This window comes from Rhinolophus sinicus, chromosome 16 (genome assembly GCF_057876585.1).
Source record: "Rhinolophus sinicus isolate RSI-liver-muscle chromosome 16, RSI-T2T, whole genome shotgun sequence".
In the NCBI taxonomy this organism is placed as follows: domain Eukaryota; kingdom Metazoa; phylum Chordata; class Mammalia; order Chiroptera; family Rhinolophidae; genus Rhinolophus; species Rhinolophus sinicus.
Genome location: NC_142516.1, coordinates 138,110,462 through 138,132,496, shown reverse-complemented (window position 1 = coordinate 138,132,496; position 22,035 = coordinate 138,110,462). Strand labels below are relative to the sequence as shown.

Here is a 22,035-nt window from a genome sequence, read left to right as displayed (position 1 = left end):
AGGACTTGAGTGGCCAGCTGGACACTGAAAGAGATGGTGGGGGAGGGGGCGATTAGAAGGTGTATAAAGGAGTCGGGTAGGAATCCAGTTGTGGGAGACGCTGGTAATTGGAGAAAAAGGAGATATTTATTCACCGTGTTCAACGATGAAGTTCTGGTCTTCATGAATCATCCAATAGGAGGAAGGCAACAAACACTGAGCCATGAATTATGGGCAGACCACTGGCTTCTCACATCTCATTTAGTCCCAACTATCCTAACAGGCACAGACTATTAGTGTCCCAACATTACAGATGAGAAAAAAGAGAGGTTTTTGGCTAAGATAGTACAAACAGTGAGAAAAAAAAGTTCAGAAGGCAACTAGAAATATAGACCAAAAGCCCAGGAGAGGCCTAAGCCAGAATGCAAACATGGGAACTTGTAACATATAGCTGGTGAACCCAGACATGGACCATAATCTCGTGAGGAATGAAACTCCAGGAAAGGCTGCTGGTTAAGGGACAAGTAAAAGAGGAATACAGATAAATAGCTGCAATACCAAGGACTACAAAAAAGGAGAAATCTTAAAAACATCCTCCTTTCTTGCTTCATTGCAATGAAATCCTGACCTTCCACAACTATAAATACTGGACCAGTTTGGTAACTAGTTATTTTCCCCTATAAGTTCATATCTATTAATTTGTATTTAATCAGCATACTATGGCTATTAAGGATACAAAAGAACAGGCACAAAAGTAAACCTAGATGATATTCCCTAAGACCTGCTTTGAAATAAAGCAAGTCCATGAGATGCAAAACAACCTTGGCAGTGGTCCACTAGGGCTGCAAGGGTCTTCAGTCTTATCTTGGGATCATACGTCCAAACCAAGAGGCGCCGGAGTGTTAAGCTACTCTCAAGGCCCAAATTCACACCTTGATCATCCTCTAACTGTAGCTGAAAAACAATAAAAATAAATGTGTAAGTACAGGTCATTAACTATGTCAATCATTTCTTAATCCATGTAAAGTGAATACAGAGAAGGGATTATTCTCATAAAAACGAAACAAAAGGTCCCCTCTGAGAGAATAGTTCCTTGAAGATACAAGTGATCTGTTTAAATGGTAGAGAGGACCCTGAAAATAAGCAATTAATTGGTTCTAGGGTACAGTAAAACTATAGATATCCACACCTTACAAACAGTATTATCAGACATATTTCTACTTTTTAAAAGTAATGTACGAAAAACCTTTAAAATTCTACATAGCTGCAATTTTGCAATATTTCAAATCATGAAGAAAAGAGAATAAAAACAAGGTATTTACCTGGGAATGCAAAACAGAGAGCAATCGGTAGTATTCTTTGAGTTCCTGGTGCAAGGCAGCACAAAAGCTCTGCGCAGAAAGGGGAAAGATAATTAACGCACGACAGCCCCAACAGTCATCGCACACCAGCTCATGTGAACTGCACAGGCACAATGCTTCAGGACAAAGTTCCCATGTTCTGCATGATTTAAATTCTCATTCTGTCAATGGCCTTCCAGCAGGTTTAACCACCACAACATATATATCTGATAATTAGGGAGGTGTTGTCCCTTAGCATGAACTTTACAGAAGGGAAATGAAAAAAAATGAAGCTAAAAGTATATTCACTTCAGACAATGATCCTTTATTTAAAATTTATGTCCCTTCTAAATTAAGAGTTAAACTATAATTTTCTTTAACGTCCTTAATTGGAAATTTTTTTTCAATTGGCAACTCTATGACAATTCGCCCCAATTAGTTTTTGATTTGTACTGCTCATTTTCCCCATCCATATTATTAAAAACCTCTCTGTACTTCTCCAATGATACATGCTGAAAACGGGGTTACAGCTGTAAGGAGGACCTTCACATAGTCCTTCTGAACTCTGGGACGTAAACCCAGGCATACTCAGTGGGAAGCTTTGGTTTCCAAGAGAACCTATAACAGAAGCTGCAAAGGATAAAAACCTGTTTTCTTTAAGTATTAAGCTCCACACTTTTCTGCTTATTTTAAGGCAATACATAATCAATCATCTATAGGTTTATTTTTACTGTATTTATGTTTTGTGGATTTGATCTAATACAAACATTCACATCCTTATAAGCTATAAAAATGAACATACAACATACTAATTTTGCAGACTCAAAGGAATATTTCAAAAGTCAGTTTTCTTAAGTATTAATAATATTCAGAGAAATGAGATGGCAACTTTTCAGGCATAGCATCACTTTTTACAAAAACCCCATCCCAGTGCCCACAATAGATATACACATAAAAGTTAGAAACCAAACTGCTGATCAGTAGAAATAATCAAATCATAATCTATCACATAGAACATAAATATATACAGGAGTATAAAAATCAGCCTATAAGTAGTCTCCCACCAAAATAACAAAATTACAATCTGAGCATTTCAGCACCCTGTGTATGCAAACATGAAAGGTTTTCAGTCAACTGAGGCTGTTCTTACTTTGGTTTATTAAAAAGCAAATATAAGTTTCAGGCTTAGGAAATAATATCTTCCTTTATAAAAAAGATTTTGTTCCATTTAGAGTATCTAGAGACAGGACAGTTCTGAGAGTAAAGGGGGCTAATAATAATTACACTGGAATGACAGGCACAAATCAGTAGTACTCGTGCTAACTGCGACACTTGACTACCCCAACGAGAGCACACAATCGTTCTTCTAATAAGCAAACCACTACTTCTTCAGTAACTAGGTAGTACAGAGCAATGATTTTAAAAATCAGAAAATGAGAGTGGAATGGAAAGAACGACAGAGTAGAAATTACACGTCATATTCTGGTCCCATATCAGCCATCTACTAGTCAGGGCAACAGGGACAAATCAATTAAACTTTCCGAGGTTCAACTTTTATATCTGAAAAATGGCGACAATTACATTTGCCCTATTAATTTTAGAGGGCTGTTACCAGAATAAAATATCAGAGAAATGGCTTTAAAACTGGCTTTAAAATGGCTATAAAATACTACATAACATATAGTATATACTATAGTGATTATCAATCAACTTATTGGAATAAAACACCTATATAATAGTTTAGTTTCCCTGTATTTATAATAGTTTGTGCTTGTTTTGCTTCACATCTAATAACATACCAGTGGAATTTGCGTTCATGAGGGAATGACACAAAGACATGATAAAATGGTCCCCTTTGAAAAGTGCAAGGACTCACAGCAATTGTTGCACTGCTGGGAGGGTGGCCAACGGGCTCACCTCGCTTGCAAACGCCACACACCATTAAGCGGAACGCCAGGTAGAGTCCTGCAGGCCGGCTTCACCCCATCTGCATTACAGTGAGGGGGAAGCGCCCCTGCCCATCTGCACTGGGGAATGGCACTCACGGCAGTGCCAGGCTCGGGACAGCAGCCTTGTAGGCACTGTCTCCTATTGCTCATCACCTTGTGGATTTCATCACCTTGCATATTGTCATCACCTCCATTCTCCATTTACAGAAACTACGGCCAAGAGGAGGTAACTTGTGCGAGACAACATAACCATTAAAGGTAACGCCAGTGTGCACCTGGGCATTCTCACTGCAAAGCCATGTTCCTGCCCGCCAGCGTGCTGCTGTGCTGTGCAGCGCTTACAGTGCAGTTTCCTTCTGACTCTCTCTCCCCTTCAGTCATTTTCTTGAAGATTTCATAAGAAATAACTCCTGCCCAAGAATCAACAGGAGCTGCTAACCATCAAAACGAGCCGGGCCGTTGTAAACCTCACTTCTTCTTCGTCAGCATCTCCTGTCGGGTTCCAGAGGCAGGAGGAGCGGTGGGCCGGGGGGCACTGCCCCAGCTCTGGCCATTCAGGCCAGCCCGGTTGGGTCCCCTCTCCAGCTTCCGGAGCAGTCGCAAATCCAGTCTCACTGTGCTGCGCAGGGCAGCCCAGCAGCTGGGAGCGTCCCTCCCACAGCCCTGAGTCCCCACAGGCCCGTCCTCAGGGGGCTGTGCCCGCTGGGAGCCCCTCTTCTGAGCTACTGGCGTCTGACAAGCCCAACACCTTCCCTCTGCTCTCTAGTTTTACCTCTGTTTTAACTCGTGTTTGTATTCTTTTGTTTTTATAGTCCTCCAACAGCTACATAAACTAAAGAATTTTCTGTTTGATTCTCTTTGTCAATACCTACTGTGGTTTCTTTTTCTTGAGTGGATCATGACTGATACAACAGCCATTATCAAACCTTATTTAAAAAGGACCCTCTTAAGAATTATTTTTCTAAGATTTTAAGTAGATTAAGCATATCTCACAGTGACTGACATCTAAAATGTTCAACTAATAATGAACATACCTGACCTACAAGTCCAAATGAACGGTCTAGACTCCTCTGGTCCGTGTATTTTCTGATTTTATTATGTAACCATCCCAACTCAGCAAGTCTGACTGCTGTATCCCTCAAAGACTTATTTAGGTTTGCCTAAAAAGGAAATATATCAAGAGTTAAAAATTAACACAAGAATTTTAATTATTATTTTTCTTAACCATGTGTGCTTCTAATATTATAATTCTTAGACTTCAACATATGAAACTTAAAAATATCATAATTAAAGTGAAACAATGAGATTCTGGGAAACAAAAAGCATCATGTAACAGGCAGGGAAGTAAAACACATTTCCGAGGACATGTTAAGCTTGAGCAGCATCACCCCTAAGAGTGAATGGCCGTGGTCCCCAGCGTGGCAGGGACTGTCTGTGATGTCAGCCACCTTGCGAAACACCTGAGAGTCTCAGAAGGAGACAAGACATCAACAAGCAGGGGCTGTGGGAAAGGCAGATTCTAGAAATTGAAAGCAAAAGCAAGCAGACGCGTTTGATGTGAAATCCTGTGTCAAGAGCAAAGACGCCAAGCCATACCTGTCCCTCAGGTACCTATGAAATCACCATCACAGGATGCAGAAATCAGCTAAATGGGTGGTTGCATCAGGAAAAAACAAGGAAAGAATGCAAGGGAAAGGAAGCAAAAAGTCGGAAAAGCTGACAAAGGTTCCCATCACAAGATTACAGAAGTGACAAAGTCCACAGGGAAATATAAACCAGAATTTAAGAGTGCAACTTGATTGGTACTCACGATTTTGTAAATCCCAGCCTCATTACCCCAGTAATACCTCACAAATTAATAGCTCATATCTGGTCTTAATCACTTTCATCTTTTCTTTTTGAATATTTTAGATGGGGTTTTAGCAACTATACCTTTCCCTCCACTTTGTAACAGTTCTCAGTGTTGCTCATCTTGATGTTTTTGCCATCTATGCCCTGGAATACGTACAAAATGTCTCTGATAAGGGCTGCCTCAGTAACTTCCACAGTACCTGTAAAATGGTTTTTATAAGAGATTAATTACTGAACGACACATTTTAAGATGAAATAAATATTATGACACAATTAGTTTCAGATTATATATTTACAACCAGGACAAATTTAAAAACTAAATACATGAGCTTAAGATAGAAAATAGAGTATGAAGTTATTAGAAACAAGAATTTTCTGAAAAGGATATGGAAGTCATGTAATTTCTTATACAAAAACTCTTTTAGAAAGACAATGCAATATGTGGAAATTTATAACCAAGAAGCAGCACAAATCTATCACAAAGGTATGGATAATTATTTCATAGATGGTGTTTGGAAAAAGTGGCTTATTACACAGCAAATGTATAAACCTTGATCCATTCCCAACACTACATAAAAAGGAGTTAATAATGTAGCAGCAAAGTTATTTATAATTTCCATAAGCCTTGGAACAAAAGCCAAGTCAAAATTTTAGGTACTATTCAAAATAATGATGAGGAGGCGATGCCCAGAAATCCAGTATATCAGCAAGAGGAGAAAGTTACTCAGAGTATACAGCTGGGGATCCGCATTCTCAGAAGCAGGCCAGCACAGTCAGAAGGCGAGGACAGGTTTGTATTTCAGTCATGGGGATAATATTCTATAAATAACAATTGCATCAATTTGCGAGCAGTGTTGCTCAACTCTTACCTATCATTAGTGGCCATTTTTATCCCACTGGTTCTTTCTTCCTTTGTACTAATGCTCTTCTGGATTAATCAAGCATATTTTCAAGTCCTATTTTATCTCTAAGCTTTGTGTAGTGTATAGGTTTAAAGGCACTGGTTGGGGATCAAGAGTCACAGTAAACAAAAAGAAAGAAGCAGACAGCAGTACTCTGACTGTCTATAAACTAGCTTCTAAGCCCAAGCGCACACAGCTGTCGTATCACAGGACAGACAGAGGCTAGTTAAGTGCAGCTACAAAGAGGCAGGCCAAGCTATATATGACATGTCCTCACAAGTCTAAATGACACTTCTCATCCTCCCATCCTACGCAAGGACAGAAAAAAGCTAGAGGAATTCCAGAATCAGTAGATTATGAACCAAATAGAGCCCCTTCTATTTTCAGGATACTCATGGTCCAAACACTGCTATTCATAGCGTTCTCATGAAAGAAACCCAAACTTCCTTTGGACTCAAACACAATTTTAAAACTCTCAATGAAGCATTCATTTAACCATCAAATAAATCTTCAGTGAGTTTTTTCAATGTTCTAGGCACTATGCTAGCTACTAGCACAGGGAACACAACAGAAACAGCCCCTCCTTCATGGAACTTAGACTGTGGTGGGAGACGGTAACTTATACTAGAGGGACTGATCCAGCCTGGAGATACTTTCCCAGGAAGAAAGGCAGAATAAAAACAGAGAAGGGGCACGTGACGAAGCAGAGAAGAGAAATCCAGATGGAGGAAACCACTAAGACAATGATCTGAAAACTGGATGGCGTAGGGAATACAAGGTCAGGGTGACATGGTTGAGAAAGCCAGACTTCCCAAGGTGTCACAGACCATATTTAGGATTCTGAACCTCATCATGAGAAGAAGCCACTCAAAAGTATTATAGTAAGCGGGGATTCCTAATATTGTGAAATAAGAGAAGCCTAAATTCTAAGTGTTCTAAGAAAAGCTATAATAAAGCATATCCTTACTCACCACCTGTATCCCCTTCTCTCCTTGGCCTTGTCACGTTTCGAGAAGCAGTGTTGGGAATACCTTTTGAGGTAGTGGTTTGTAAAGAAGGCTGGTTTGTGGTTAAAGTCCATGCAAGACGTGACCCCAACTGCTGTCGAAGACAGTCTCCTACTCCTGGAGTTTGATGAGACTGTCTAAAAAAAGGAGCATTTTGTATCATCAAATATCCAGGCTATTCACTGAAGATACAAAAACACTTCCAGAAATGTTTCTTGTATTACTATACTGAACTGTATAATCTGAGGCAGGCAAATGACTTACCCGTACCCACATGTATCAACAACGATCAGTCCAAGGCCGCCTTGGGGTTCTTAACTGGCACTCACTCAGGTTCTTACTGCCACCTCCACACATATTTCTTACCATAAAAATCAAAATTTACTTGACTTTTCTTTTGAACACGTGACATATACGTCCCATCTAAAACCACTTGGAAATTCACTAATTTTAACTTCAATATTAACACCTATCATTCACTTAACATTTGCTGAGCACGGGAGTTAAAAATCTGAAATACTGTCCCTCTTCCCGGTCCTCACTTGTCTCCCAGCCTCCATGGTGCTCAGTCTGAAAAGAAATACCTGATTTGCAATTAATTTCAAAACTGTAGAAACAAAATCTAAGGCAAAAGCACATCCAAGACAAGTCTGCTTTTAATAATTTGGAGACTATGTCAAAGATACGCTTTGAAGATCTAAGAACCTGACAGCTGATTTCTAATGACCTCTGTTTTCACTACTATAACGAACTATCACCTCCTGGGACTGCAAGACCCCAAAACAAGAATCTCAATGGCACTACTGCTTCCAAGTGGCATAATTCTGATTTCCCACTGGTATAATACTGGTGGGTCCATCTATAATCCATTGATGAAGTAAGAGTGGAAAGCAAAAACCTGCAACAGCTCTCAACTTTTTTCCACTTTCAATGGGGTAAAAAGTCATCAACAACAACTACTAAAATTATGTCTTTGAATACAGCTCTAAATTTAAGAGAAAAATTCTAAGAGATCACTTCTGCTCAAAGTTCTCTATACAGCTTTTTTTATATCATGATAATTATGTCAAATTTTAAGGTGAAAATGAGAAAGTCTGTTTCTTAGCTAGAATACGAGTTTGAGATTAAATTTGTAGAATGTTATGCTGTCTTTCTAGAACTCCTGTTACCATTTGTAATGCAGGTGTGTGGTAAACACATCCCATTTTCTAATATCGTGAACATAATTTTATTGAGTTACACAATGCTTTATAATTATATTATGATTATGTGGAAAATATCATTTGATGGTGAGTCCTTGGTCAGTGTTCTTCTGGAAAAATATCTACTTGGTGATAGTTTGCTTTCCCGTGATTTCTTGGAATGAATTATGCATAGAAAAGTGTATGTAAAAAAAACAAAAAACAGAAAAACAAAGTTCTAAGTCCATTAATACACTGGTACCTGTTTATTCTCAATCATAAATTCTGTACTTCCTCAAAACGTAATGAGATTTGACAGCAGGTTGAACTGCTAAGTACGTAACATATTACTGGTGTGTTAGTGTAGTTCCGCATCTTAATTCACTTGCACTGTAAGAGGCCCTAAATCTTAAAGATCTCAGAACTTGAGGATGACAGCTTTATTTTATTTTAAAGTAATTCAATGAAGAGAACAACATCCATCAACGAAGGAGACAATCTTCACTGAGAGATAAACATGAGACTACAGCAGGAGAAATGTCAATCAGCTCCCTCCAAGGGACGGGCCCAGCACATCAGCCTCTGAACCCGGTCCTTGCCATGTGCATTAATAGCTCCAGAGTTGGCCAAACATCTCTAGTCAACGAAGATTAGAAGTGGAAAGAATTCCTATCTGAAACGGGGTTCTTAGGAAGAGTAAAATCCAAAGAGAAAGCATATCAGACACAGGGGCCAGGATATTCCTGTTACATAACAGGCCTCTGTGTTTTGCAGTTTCAGTGAACACAAAATGCCTGTGGAAAGCCTGGGGATTTTCCTGTGTCTGCTTTTTCAGGAACCTATGCCTGTAAGCTTGACTTACCCCGGAAGGAGAGACTGTGGTGTGGGGGCCGGGCCATTGAGGGCGTACATGCTTATACTGCTAATGCCGCTGCTGCCCACGCTGCCAGCGCTCGGCGCCGACTGGGAGCCGCGGTCCTGGTAGTTCAGCGGCAGAGTCTGCGGCCTGGCGTAGTAGTAGGGAGTGGAGTGAGCATCTCGGGGCAATGCTTGAGCAAACAACGTGGCGTAGCTAGAAAACTGCAAACAAATGAAAATGAATTAAGCACACAGGGATAGCAAATTACAGAACACTTTTCCCAGATCAACGAAGATAATTTCTATTCAGGTTTTAGCTCTATTTCTGTAATTGGATTTTGCACTTATTAAAAAATAAATCAGTTGTTATACTTTTAAAATACGTCAGAACTGATAAAATTTTAGAAAGTTTTCTGAACTCCAAAACTCCCACATGGTCTGATAACGAACACTTTATTCAAAATCTATACAAACTAAAACTCAAATAATTACTAAAATATTTTTAAAACTTTGGCATTCTTATATAATGAAAGCATGCTCATTACTCAGAATAAGGCTTTAGAGATAAATAGGACTCTTTCACCCACATTCTTCAACTTTTTAAGCACTGACATTTCTGCAGTATTTTATTGTAACAGACTCTCTGACTCACGGAGAAGCCAAATTGCTTTTCAAACACTACATGGGTCAAAAACTGAACCCATGTAACAAGTTTTCACTGGAGTAAAAACAATCAATGTTCATGATATCTGAAAACACAAGAAAATCCTAAAAAGTCTTCTGACTCACAAAGAATTATACAGTTGTGGTGACAGTACGAACTTCTCACAGTAAAAAGTTTGAACACTGATAGTTTATGCTCTATTTAACTGAATATTGTCATATTTGATAAACAATTCTGAAGAATATCTTAAGAAAACACAGCACAATGACTTTTAAAATTGCCCTTAAGACAAAAGAAACAAACAAATCTCTTGGCCTTCTGACTGCCCAGAAAACTAGACCAGTTTCCTTGTTTTACTCATATTATTTTCTTAAGTATAGAAGCCAATTCCTATCAAAATTGGGCATGACTGTCCCAACCCAAAGATGCAAAGTGCCCTTTACAAAGGCACTGAGCTGATAAAATAGAGCCTCTCACCTTGTTCGGCTGCTTGCGTGGATCTTCACTAAGGCTTAGCAAGAGGTAGAGAATTGACCATTTATTTTTCAAAACTCCCTGTTTAGGGGAAAAAAGCATTAATAGAACAACATAGTACTACTCTCCTATTTTATCCTCCTCTCTCCTAAATTATCCTTATTTCCAAAACAGAATTGCATTTTAAAATTCACATGGTAACATCAAGTCTAAATGTGTCCATTTTTCAGGCATTGCAAATAGCACTACCCATCAGAAGGCTAGCGATAATGTTCTCAAGAGGTTAACGCCCTTGGAGCCTTGAACCCCCTGAAAACTAACTCTGAAGTCCCTAATAAGACGTACTTTTGAATTATGCTATTCCTGAATAATAGTATTTCCCCCTTGAAATAATTCTTATAATAACCAACTTCCCAAATATAGTGATTATAAGAAAAACGCTATCATAAAATATGTGATGCTTTTCTCCTCCCTTTATCAATGTCCCATTTACGCCACAAAATAAAATATTATATTAAAAAATAATAATAATAATTCTAAAGTGTGAGATGTAAGTTTTGGCATCATGCATACCTCAACTCAAGGTTCTCAAGCTCTTAGTTGCCAGGATAACTAAGCCCTAGGTCTCTCTGTAAGGTTAACCTGCAGATGTCATTAATTTCCAACTGCCTATCACTCTGCCCTGATGCACAACCATTAACAGCAGCCCACCCTCAATACGTTTCACCCCGAATTTACAGAGCATTCTACTCTATTCATACAGCATTACCTTTTGGATGCACAGGCTAGAATATATAAATACCTTTATTTACAAAACAAATTATGGGATAGTTACTTACATTATGTAAGTTCTTCATTATATAAAATATTCCTTGAAAGTTTCTTTAAAGATTAAGTTCATTCTACGTATTTAAATTATGGTCTAACTTTAAAAAATCGATTTTCACAGAACTTTGCAGAAACAACAAACTCCCCAGCTGGAGCAACAAGGTAAGAAGGAGGCCCAGCCCTGACAAAGTTCTCAGTTCAGGGATAAGAGACAAACGGGAAAACACTTTGCTATGCTAAATTACATTTCAGACAGGAGGACCACTCAGGTGTTCCAGGCTCAGGAAAGGACTCCCAAAGGAGACAGTAAGTCTCTTAGAAGGATGTGTGGTGCAAAGGCAGAGAAGGGACAGGCATGGCCTCTTCAGGGAACTGAAAACAGCTAAATGTGGCTGAAGCTAAGCATGGGAATGGAAACTGAAAATGGAATGAAGGATCAGATCAAAAAGGGCCTTGTATGCTATACCAAGAAATTTGGATTTTAAGCTGAAGACAACAGGCAGTCTCTGAAGGATTCCATGCAGGGGAGTGACTAGGCCCACTGACAGTCCCACAGAGGATGGACTACAGGGGAGACAAAACAAGACACACAGGGCCTCCTTAGGAAACTGCAGTCATCTGGAGGGGACATGACCAGGGGCTGAGCTGGGATTCAGTGCCTGCATACCTACTAAAGTAACCCTGACAACCCCCCACAAGCTGGACCTCTGAGGCTGTGAGTCCCTTGGGGTATAGGACAAAGGAGATAAACCTTGTCTGTTTGTCTCCAAAGAGCTACTTTCTACCGACCCTGTTTCCTTTAAGCGTTAGAGTGCAGTCAGTCAGCAGCAGCAGCTGCTGCCATTTCAAGGAGGCCTGCTGGGCCAAGCAAGGCCTTACATACATCATCTCCTGCAATCATCACAACCACACGGAGATGCAAGCTTTATTCTCTTCATTCCATAAATGAGAAAAAGAGGGGAAACCTACATAACTTAATCACAAAGCTATAGGACAGGATTCAAATCAAGGTCTTTCTGACTCCAAAGGGACAGGTGAGAGGCATACATGAGAGGAAGAATCAATAAAACTTGGGGACAGACCAAATTTGGGGAGAGAGGTGGAGTCAAGATGACATCCAAGTTTCTAGTCTTTGGCAATAGATGAATGGTACCACCAGTCACCAAAAGGGAGAACATAGAAGGAAAACAGTTTGTTTGTGGGTGGACGTGAATGGATGCCTCGAGGTATGAAATTTAAATTGTCTGCTCTTTTCAGTTTCCAGGATGCCAGCTGCAAGCCCCTGTGACAGTTTCCTAAGAGGTGTCTGCATAAAAATGCCTAGCAGGCATCAGGAAGATGGCAGCCATTCTATCTGTGCAGCAGGAGTCCTGGGTTAGATCCTCAGCTGTTTCAGAAAAATAAAGATTTTTCGGGGTGGCGAGTGGAGACAAAAATGAACAAAACTGTACAAAAGAATCAGCAAATGACATATTTAAAAGTGGTGGCAACGTTTTTTTTCACATAGGAGCCAGGATCAGTCTGCTCAAGACTGTTTGATAGAGGGACCGTGAGGAGTGTGTGTCACTGTGCAGAGGGACAGGGAAACGAGGTGGAGAGCAGGTAGGCGCCAGGACCAGCAAGGGAAATATTAGCAAAGATGAAAAAGCAGACTTAAAACAGTGACTCCAAGTATAGCAAGTTAAATTAACGAGTCAAAATGGGCAGCAAATAAATTTAAGCTTATTTTTCTGAATAAAGAGGAAGACATGAAAAAATAATGAGTTTAATTACTAGCAGCATTTGGCAAAACTCAGTGATTTTTATTGTAACATCAACCTAACATATGTTGAGCAAAGTGTTCAACTTCTCTGGATTTCACTTTCTTCTCTATAAAAGGCGGGAGACAGCTAGATGAACTAAGTTCCCTTATAGTCAAAAATCACAAAAATCTCATCCTATGACTCAATTAATTTATTGGTGTATAGGCTGCCAGTCTTTTGTAAAATTAACAGGTTCGAAAAACCACTGTGTCCAAGTATCAACATCCAATCACAAAGTCTTCAAAATCAATTTTAAGTTATTCACTATAACAGTATAAGTTAGGACCTGATGAACAATAAAGTGTATCAACAAGATAAGTTTGTGCTGTTACACCAGCGTGCTTCTTCCCAGTAATGGAATCAAGGCTTCTGTAATACACACTTAGTGTGTACATAAGTCTGATTACTTTCCCAATGTAGCTTCATTCAGCTTTATAAGCATTTAATTGAGCATTAAATCCAGCTAAAACCTACTTCTAACATTAAAAAATATTTTGAAAAGTCTACAATTAAAAGCGCTACTCGATATAGAAAAGTTTAATGATACCACAAAAAATTGTTCAAATGTTCACAGATCACTCTAGTAGCCTCTGGAATGGCTTTGAGAATGCTCGTGATACCTGTGAATGAAGTTTTCTGTGGAGTTCTGAAAACAATGCAGCATCTGCTTCTCTTCTTTGTCGAATAACTGTAAAGTTAGAAAAGAAAATAAGCGTGTTAATCACATACACCAAAACTCACTTTTATGATACTATTTCACCTACAACAACCAACAACTCTGATGTCTGAAAAGAACCCTGAGCTTAACTAAGAATCAAAACAACTAGACAATGAGTGAGTGACATTTCAGCTTCATGAATTTGGTCAAGTCGTGTAATCTCTCTGACATTTGTAAAATATGGACACTTTTTGGCTGAAATCAAATAGTTTATGTGAAAGTTAACTAAAGTAATAGAAATGATGGGGTCCTTTAGAGTCTATCTACAAATATTAAAGAGTCCAGTGAAACACTCTACCATCAGTTTAACTACGTAGTTAATAATGGCTACTTACCTGGAAGGAGGGATAAGAAGTGAAAATATGTTTGGAATCCTCAATTCAAAGGGCAGTACAAAAACTATACCATTCGTAATAGTTTGACTTAAAAAATTGCACATTCTAAGCATTTTTGTTAACATATACAGCAAAATTAATAGTCAAATACTGTTTGAAAATAAAAATTAAAACAGCATATTAGCTAATTTGCACCCACTAATTCATTCTATCAGCAAATATCTTCAGAGGATTGCCCTGGTTACAAATGAGAAGTCCATGCTCTGCTCTGTCCCGTGAAGGAGGAGACTACACACAGGATTTGGGCCCCCTGAGGGAGGGGACCCCGCTGTCCACACCTACAGCACTGCACACACCATCTGTGCACAGGTGCCTGTCAAACAAACCCTGGTACACCACTTTTAAAAGCTAACTTACAGCTTCAGTACCGTAGTCTCCAAGGAATCTTTGTGTTGATTTATCCCAATTTAGAAGGGCTGCTTTCTTAAAATTTCATCAACCAAGCTCACTTAGCTGTAAAAGTTCAAATTCATTTGTAGAAAGACAATGACTGACTTGACGGCCAAGCCTTTTTCACATTCATCAGCTAGGAAAGGGCGTTGGTCATCATGTACCGATTGTATGAACCACAAACCAGAGGTTACATTATCCTAATCATATCTGCACTTTTGAGTTTTCCTATGCCAAAAGGTAAAGCTATCTTTAAATGTACCACCACAAAATGCATCCAATAAATCTAGTGCAACTAAAATTTAAAACACTATCTTTTAAAGCTTATATAAAAATACTCCAAATAAGCACAACCATGAAATTAAGTGGTATTTTTCCTATAGAATGAGACTGACTCTAATTCATAAAAATAAAGTTTGTCATAGGGCAATAAAATAGTAAATAATATAAATAAATAAAAATGAACATGGAATTTTTACCAAAAAAGTTTCATCTGATAGATTGCTAAACAAAGCAAAACAAATCCTGAGTTATAATGTACCCCATTCACCGACATGGAAAATTAAGAAACTAATAGGTGTTAAATGTTATCACTCATGGTGAGTTTTGCAACTTGTTTCAGTATAACAACACGAGCATTTTATACCTGAAGTCAGCAATATAAAATGGAAAATTAACTTTTTTGTATTAGCCCAGCAGGCGGAACTACCATAACTCAACTAATATACCAAAAACTGTTATCAAATTTCAAAAATGTTAAACTACAAAAACTATGTCTAAGAATTATTGAAAAATGATAGCTCAATAGCGACCATCACACAAGAGGACTATCACTTTAACACTCTACCAACTATAGCTGGGCCACATCAGTGCTGGGGACTCTGGGAGAAGTGCTGGCAGGGGTACCCAAGAGAAGCTGTGGATACCTGGTGGGAACGGGCACAAGAGGCAAACTGCGTCAATATATAGCAAGTCTTAGTTCAAAAACACAGAAGATACACAGGAAAAAGATTGTATAGTGTTACAGTTTTTCTCTTAAAAAAAGAAATTCCAAGACTTCCTTGCAATATTCACTGCAACAATGTAGCTGTCAGTTCTTTAACTCTAAATTTAGACAAACTTTGCTTTTAGCCACTATGTATGTGTAATATGCTCACCAGGAGGCCCTAAACTGTAAATCTGTAAAGAGAATGGTCTGTTAATGTATTAATAGTACCTAGTAGTTGGGGTTCTCACTAATAATCTAAAATGTAATGTAATCTAAAGTCTAAAATATAAAAATAATCTAAAATGTAATAATCACCAGCGTTCAAGAAAAGAGTATAGTGTTGTGTTCAGTGTTATAGACAAGAACGGAAAACAAGCCCTTACAGGATAAAGACTGTATTTTTGCCCCTCTACCTTAAATAAGACACACACACTAAGGAACACCAAGACTCGTATCAGCAGACTCATCATTTCAAACTTACATTGCTCATCAAGCTCTAAACATGCAGATGTAGCCATGGCCAGATCCAGTTACTCTCAGGCCACAGTCTCAACTCTACCACCAGCTACCTCACCATCCAGCTCAGTCACACAGCTCTGATACAGGACATCCACAGACCACTGGCCAAATACAGTTAATAATGCAACAGCTGGGTTAGGAAACTGTGCCATGAAGAACAGATCTCCTAGGTGTCATTTACCAGTTGGCCAAAGTGGAAATAAGGCTAACGCCCACTTCATTTGTGCAGTTTAACAGTTAGGCCCCAGCAGGGAGATTACTGACCTTCATGGTAAGGCTGCTTTTTAGGAAGCTGGAGCTGGGCTCATAGAGCCAAGAAAACTGTGAGGAGAGGGGAACTGGCCACTGGAGAAAAACAGCTCTGCAACCAAGACCAGAGCAATTCTCATACGTGGGCCCCTATGCTCAAAGCCTCCCTTCCGTTAGACACTTCTGGGGTACAGAGGGGTGGCAGAACCCCACTTTACACAGAATGCATTAGCAACCGGGAGATAATCAATGGAAATCTGTCTTCTCTAAGGTAACCATATTTAAGAAAGCTTTCAGTATCATCTCAGAATTAACATGTTCAGACAGTAAATTCTAAAGTACTATACGTTTGGATATTCACAATCAATAAGCAACTCACTGAGAGTTGTTCACTGCCAAGACAGTAAGTGTTCTATGTTATCTGGTCAAAAGGTGTATAATATTAAATACTGGAAGTCACAAGATAAGCAAGAAGTTATTTAAGCTCTTTTATTAGGTTGTTGCGAAAGTAATTGAGGTTTTTGCAATTTTTAGCCTTTTAAACCATAACTACTTTTGCACCAGCCTAATATCTTCCTCATTCTTAAACCAAATTGTTGTTATAATAGTATTTAAAACCATCCTCTAGCACTATGTTCTAACAAAAGACAGAATTGAGTTGTCCTTATTTTTAATATATATTTTCATATATGAACTACATATATATACTTTATATATGTGTGTGTGCATATATGTGTATACAAATATATTTTTTAAAGCTTTAACAAGTTTAAGAAACCAACAATGACAACATTTAGGAAAAATACGTACGTTCTTTCTTGATTTTTTCAGCTACTAGAAATTCATCTCTTTCAACAGTCGGGGCAAAGTTGCTGCCAATGACGCGCACAGCGTACTGGAACTGTTGGGCGACATCAGCTGGAAGGTAAAGAAAAGGATGCAAATTACTGCCAATCAGGTTAAATTCTGATCACCTGAAGCTTCCAGGGGACAACAGTGGACTGGGCCCATGTACCTACCATCCACCTTCCCAAGGTTTTAACTGAGAGAATGGAAAAGCTATTAAGAAATCGAATCAAAATAATGAATAAAATGATAGTTTTATAAAATAAAAAAGGGAGACAGCAACAGGCCAGAATATCTGAAAAATCCTAATTGATAAAAGACAAATTGCACTGCTAACTGTAAGAAAAGCAGCAGGAAAAGTCACAAAACATGATGCATGAGAAGCAAGCCTGCTTAGAGATCCTCTAAGAAGTTCCAAGGTTTAAATCGGCAAATACAAAAAACCAGAAGTGGGCAGCGGAGCAATCAAAATGGGCAATTAACTTACAAACTATGTTTTCCACTTCTAGTTAATGATGCCTTAAACCCGATTTCTGCCTCCACTCCATTCATAAAACGCACTAAATTGAGAATAAAAGATTTTAAGAAAACCATAAACCAACAAGGGCACAGAAAACGGCAGAAACGCCAAAGAAAAGGCAACATAATGTGAGAAATTGGAAAGCAAATGGATTGGTGGGAACCGATTCAGGAGGTCAGTGAAACCTAAAGCTCCATGCCATCCGGGATAAGAGGGTTGAGGACAAAGGCCAAGAAGAAACACAGTTCCCACTGCAGGAGCCCAGGGAGGCTCCAGAGAATGAGGGAACTTGGTACCTCGGAAGAAGTGGATGAAGTCGGGCAGAAGGACGAGGACTGGCTGGAAATCTGGATGGAAAACAGACTCCTGGGTTCTCTAACCCATCTCATGCAACCAGACAACTACTGAAGGCCCCACGCAAGCAAACTGATGAGAGTCTGGATGGAACTCTAGGACAGCAAAGAAGATGAAGTAAAAGCAGAGGACTGAGCTTAAGGAGCCAGTCCTTCCTGCCAGACACTGGGAGTCAAAATTCCTACCCCAGGGAATGCTGGCCAAACGCAGCAGCCCTCCACCTTTGCACTAAAGCACAACCGCAAGCAGCTATGCTGCCCTATCCTACACCAGGCAAAAACCAATAACAAAACTAAAACCCCAGGCAGTCTCACAGGCTCCACTGAGAGAAGTGCCTTTCTCAATAATCAGAAAAATAATCAAAGATGAAGTGGGCCAGGGTATAGACTTCAACACCACCACCACCCAACTAAACCTAGTGAGACTTACAGAACATTCCATTTGTCACCAAAAGAACACCCATTCATTTCGGATGCACATGGATCATTCATGAAGACAGACTACATTTGAGGGGAGGTCACAAAATAAGCCTTATTAAGTATGAAATAACTGAAATTATTCAAAGTATGCTCTCTGTCAATAATAGAATTAAACTAAAAATCAGTTAACAGAATAATATCTGAAATATCCTCAAATATTATGAAGTCAGTCAACACACTACTGTATGACACACTGGCCAGAGAAAGTCTCAAAGGAAATTGGAAAATATCTTGAACTGAATGAAAATGAAAATACAACACATTAAAATGTGTAGGATACAGCTAAAGCAGTGTTTAGAGGAAACTTTACAGTATAAAATGCTTTTATTAAAAAGGATGATGGGTATCAAATCAATAATCTCAACTTATACAATAAAATCTAGAAAGAAAAGCAAAATAAATTCAAAGCATCAAGAAATATTTAAAATAAGAGCAGAAATCAATGAAATTTAAAAACCAGGGAAAAAAAAAATCAGTGATACCAAAAGCTGGTTCTTAAAAAAAAAAGGAACTGATAAACATAAATTTGTGACCAAGAAAAACAAGAAAAGATACAAATCTAGGAATGAAAGAGGGGACATTACCACAAATCTGACAGAAATTTTTTAAAAATAAAGGCTAAAAATGTTACGTAGATACTCCCCCCTCATGGAGGTGGAAAGAACATAACACCCACTCCTTCAGCGTGGGCTGTACAGTGGCTTCCTTCCAAAGAGTGTGTGTGTGTGTGGGGGGGGGTCTGCTGTGCAAAGCAGTAACCTGACAAACACCACTGTGGCCAGGTGATCAAGGTCAGGATGTGAGGTGATGAGCCACCCTGAGAGTGTGTACCCTGGATACAACGTGATGAGAAGGGCACTTTACCTCTGGGGTCTTCCTCCCAAATACACAGAACCCCAGTCTAATCATGAGAAAAACATTATACAAATCCCAATTGAGACATTATACAAAATACCTGACTTTTAATACTCAAAATTGTCAAGGTCATCAAAAGTAACTAATAATTGTTAAAGTCTGAGAAATTGTCAGAGCCACCGGAGGAGCCCAAGGAGACATGATAGCGTGACAGCTAAAGGTAATACACTACCCTGGGTGGAACCCTAGAATAGTAAAGGAACTAAGGAAATCTGAATAAAGTATGAAGTTTAGTTAATATTAATGTATTTTTATTGACTCACTGTAATAATTATAGCATGTTAATGTAAGATGCTAATAATAGGGGAAAGGTTATGGGATATACGGGAAATCTGTATTATTTTTCTGTAAATCTGAAATCATTCTAAAATTAAAAGTTTATTTTTAAAAAATATACTGATTCCAAAAACCACCTTTTATAAATCATCATTTTATTGATCTGGAGTGGGGCCAAGGTATCAATTTTTTTTTTAAGGAGGATGCAGCTCACAGTGGCCCATGCGGGGATCGAACCAGCAATCTTGGTGTTATCAGCACGGTGCTCTAACCAACTGAGCTAACCGCCACCCCCAATATCTTTTTAAGCTGATTTAAATAAAACCTTTACTCTTAAAGGTAAAAACAAACAAACAAAAAAACCAAAAACATCCAACAAAGGACTTGAATCCAGATATATATTTAAAAAACTCAAAACTCAATAAAGGGGGGGGAAATCCAATACAAACATAAGTAAAAGTTTTGAATAAGGCAATTCATCAAGAATACAAACAGCAAAAAAACATATGAAAAGATGCTCAACGTCATTAGTTTTTAAGGAAACACAAATTAAAACCACAATGAGATACCATCACTCACCTATTTAAATGGCTGAAATAAAAAACACTACCATCAGGGAGTGCTGCTGAGGATGCACGCAGAGCCCCTGGAGCTCTCCTTACTCTGAGAAATGAAACTGGTACAGCCACTCTTGAACAGTTTGGCAGATCCTTTAAAAGTTAAACCTACACTTACTACATGACCTAATAATCCCACTTGTAGGTATTTATTCTAGAGAAATAAAAACTACGGTCACATACAAATCTGTACATGTATTTTTATAGCAGTGTTATCCATAATTGCCCCAAACTGGAAACAACCCAAAAGTCCTTCAATGGGAAAATGGATAAATAAACTCTATGGTACATTCATACAATGGACACTACTCTGCAATGAAAAGGAATGAACTGATACACACAATACCATGAATAAATCTCAAATAGGCTAAGTAAAGAAGCCAGTCTCAAAAGATTGTATACAGTATGATTCCATCTACATGATATTCTGGAAAACGCACAATATAGGGACAAGGAAATGATTGTGAAATTTTTTAAAAAACTAATAAAAATTTTAAAAATAGGCTGATAGCAGAATGTGGCTACTTAAGGGTAAATTAAATGCAAACTGGGAAATCAAACACAGCAAAAACAACAGAATTCAGGAAGAATTCATAGCAAAATTGTTCCATAATTAGACAGTCCTCATATTGATGGATCACCAAGGGTTAATCCAAGTGTAAGATGAACTTTTAAATCTCATACTTAGACAAAATTTCAGAATGTAATAGCAAAATTATATAACAAAATTTATATATATAGCAAAATTTCATAACATAAAAGATAAACAAAATCCTAAAAGCTGTCAGATGTAACTTCAAAGGAGTAAGAATTAGATTAACATCTGACTTCTCAGCAATGAAGTAAAAACTTCAAAGTAGAGAAAATAACTTCAAACCAAAACGTCTATATCTGATGGATAATTCAAGAGTATGGGGATAGAAGAGAGAAGGGAAAATAATGCCATTTTCAGACTATTAAGCAATTATTCATATCAGTAAAGCCTGTTGACTCCACTTTTAAAAGTATATCCCCAATATGATCATTCCATAGTTACTATCCAGTAATAATAACTCTAAGTAGTTGGTCACCCTGCTTCTCCTTCTGCCCCCTTAAATTATCCACAGAGCAGTCAGAATGATCTACTTAGGACATGACTAGTATCACTGCTCTGCTCAAAGCCTCCCATCGCACTCAGAATCACATGCAAACTCCTGAGGACAGTGAGATGACCTGGTCCCTCGCGCCTTCACCACTATCACCTCCTGCCTCTCCCAGCCCCGCTATGCCTGCTACACACCTGCCACGCGTCATGGTCTTGCCATGCCTTGAGCATACGACACTCACTTCCAACTCAGAACCTTGACACACTCTTCTCCCACATCTTCCCAGGACTCATTCCATCACTTCATTTGGTTCTCTACTTCAATGGTACCTCCTCAGAATGCCTTCCTCGCTTAAGCAGACACACCACACATAAGTGCACGCACACAGTCTTTCGTAAACACCACTGTATCAACAGAATGTTCAATAAAGGCGAATGCATACACAGGGGGAAAAGAGCAAAAAGAAATAAAGTGTTGTGAAATCATAGGATTGGGGGGGATAGTTTTTATTTTCTTCCTTCTATTTTTCTGTATTTCTAAAATTTTCTACACGGAGTATATATTAATTTTACAAATGTTAAAAGTGTTATTAACTATTACTTATTTATTCTAGTTAAAAATTATTTTTAGATGACCACGATCCTGGATTCTACAAAAAATAGTTCATTAATAACATACTCAAGTATGTCAGACAAAAATCCCCATTCGAAAAGTTTATAAACTTTTGAATTTTCTTTTACCCAAAATTCAAAACTCCTCAACACCAGAAATACTTTCCTCTTCCTTTGTCTCCACCTTTTTTCTACACCTGTGGTATGTATATTATTTCACTTTTACCTCTTCAGGCAC

General features: G+C 38.5%; 1 protein-coding gene across 1 annotated transcript in view; it reads right to left on the bottom strand.

Moving 5' to 3' along the window:
• TUBGCP3 (tubulin gamma complex component 3) overlaps window positions 1–22,035 on the bottom strand; it is an 85,766-nt gene that overhangs the window by 55,000 nt on the left and 8,731 nt on the right. The window contains exons 2-10 of the mRNA XM_019746596.3: window positions 16,905–17,012; window positions 13,456–13,523; window positions 10,209–10,286; window positions 9,072–9,289; window positions 6,993–7,165; window positions 5,201–5,319; window positions 4,303–4,428; window positions 1,302–1,370; window positions 801–933 (exon numbers count right to left, since the gene is read on the bottom strand). Coding sequence (XP_019602155.3) covers window positions 801–933; window positions 1,302–1,370; window positions 4,303–4,428; window positions 5,201–5,319; window positions 6,993–7,165; window positions 9,072–9,289; window positions 10,209–10,286; window positions 13,456–13,523; window positions 16,905–17,012 — 1,092 coding nt within the window. The remainder of the gene's footprint in view (window positions 1–800; window positions 934–1,301; window positions 1,371–4,302; window positions 4,429–5,200; window positions 5,320–6,992; window positions 7,166–9,071; window positions 9,290–10,208; window positions 10,287–13,455; window positions 13,524–16,904; window positions 17,013–22,035) is intronic.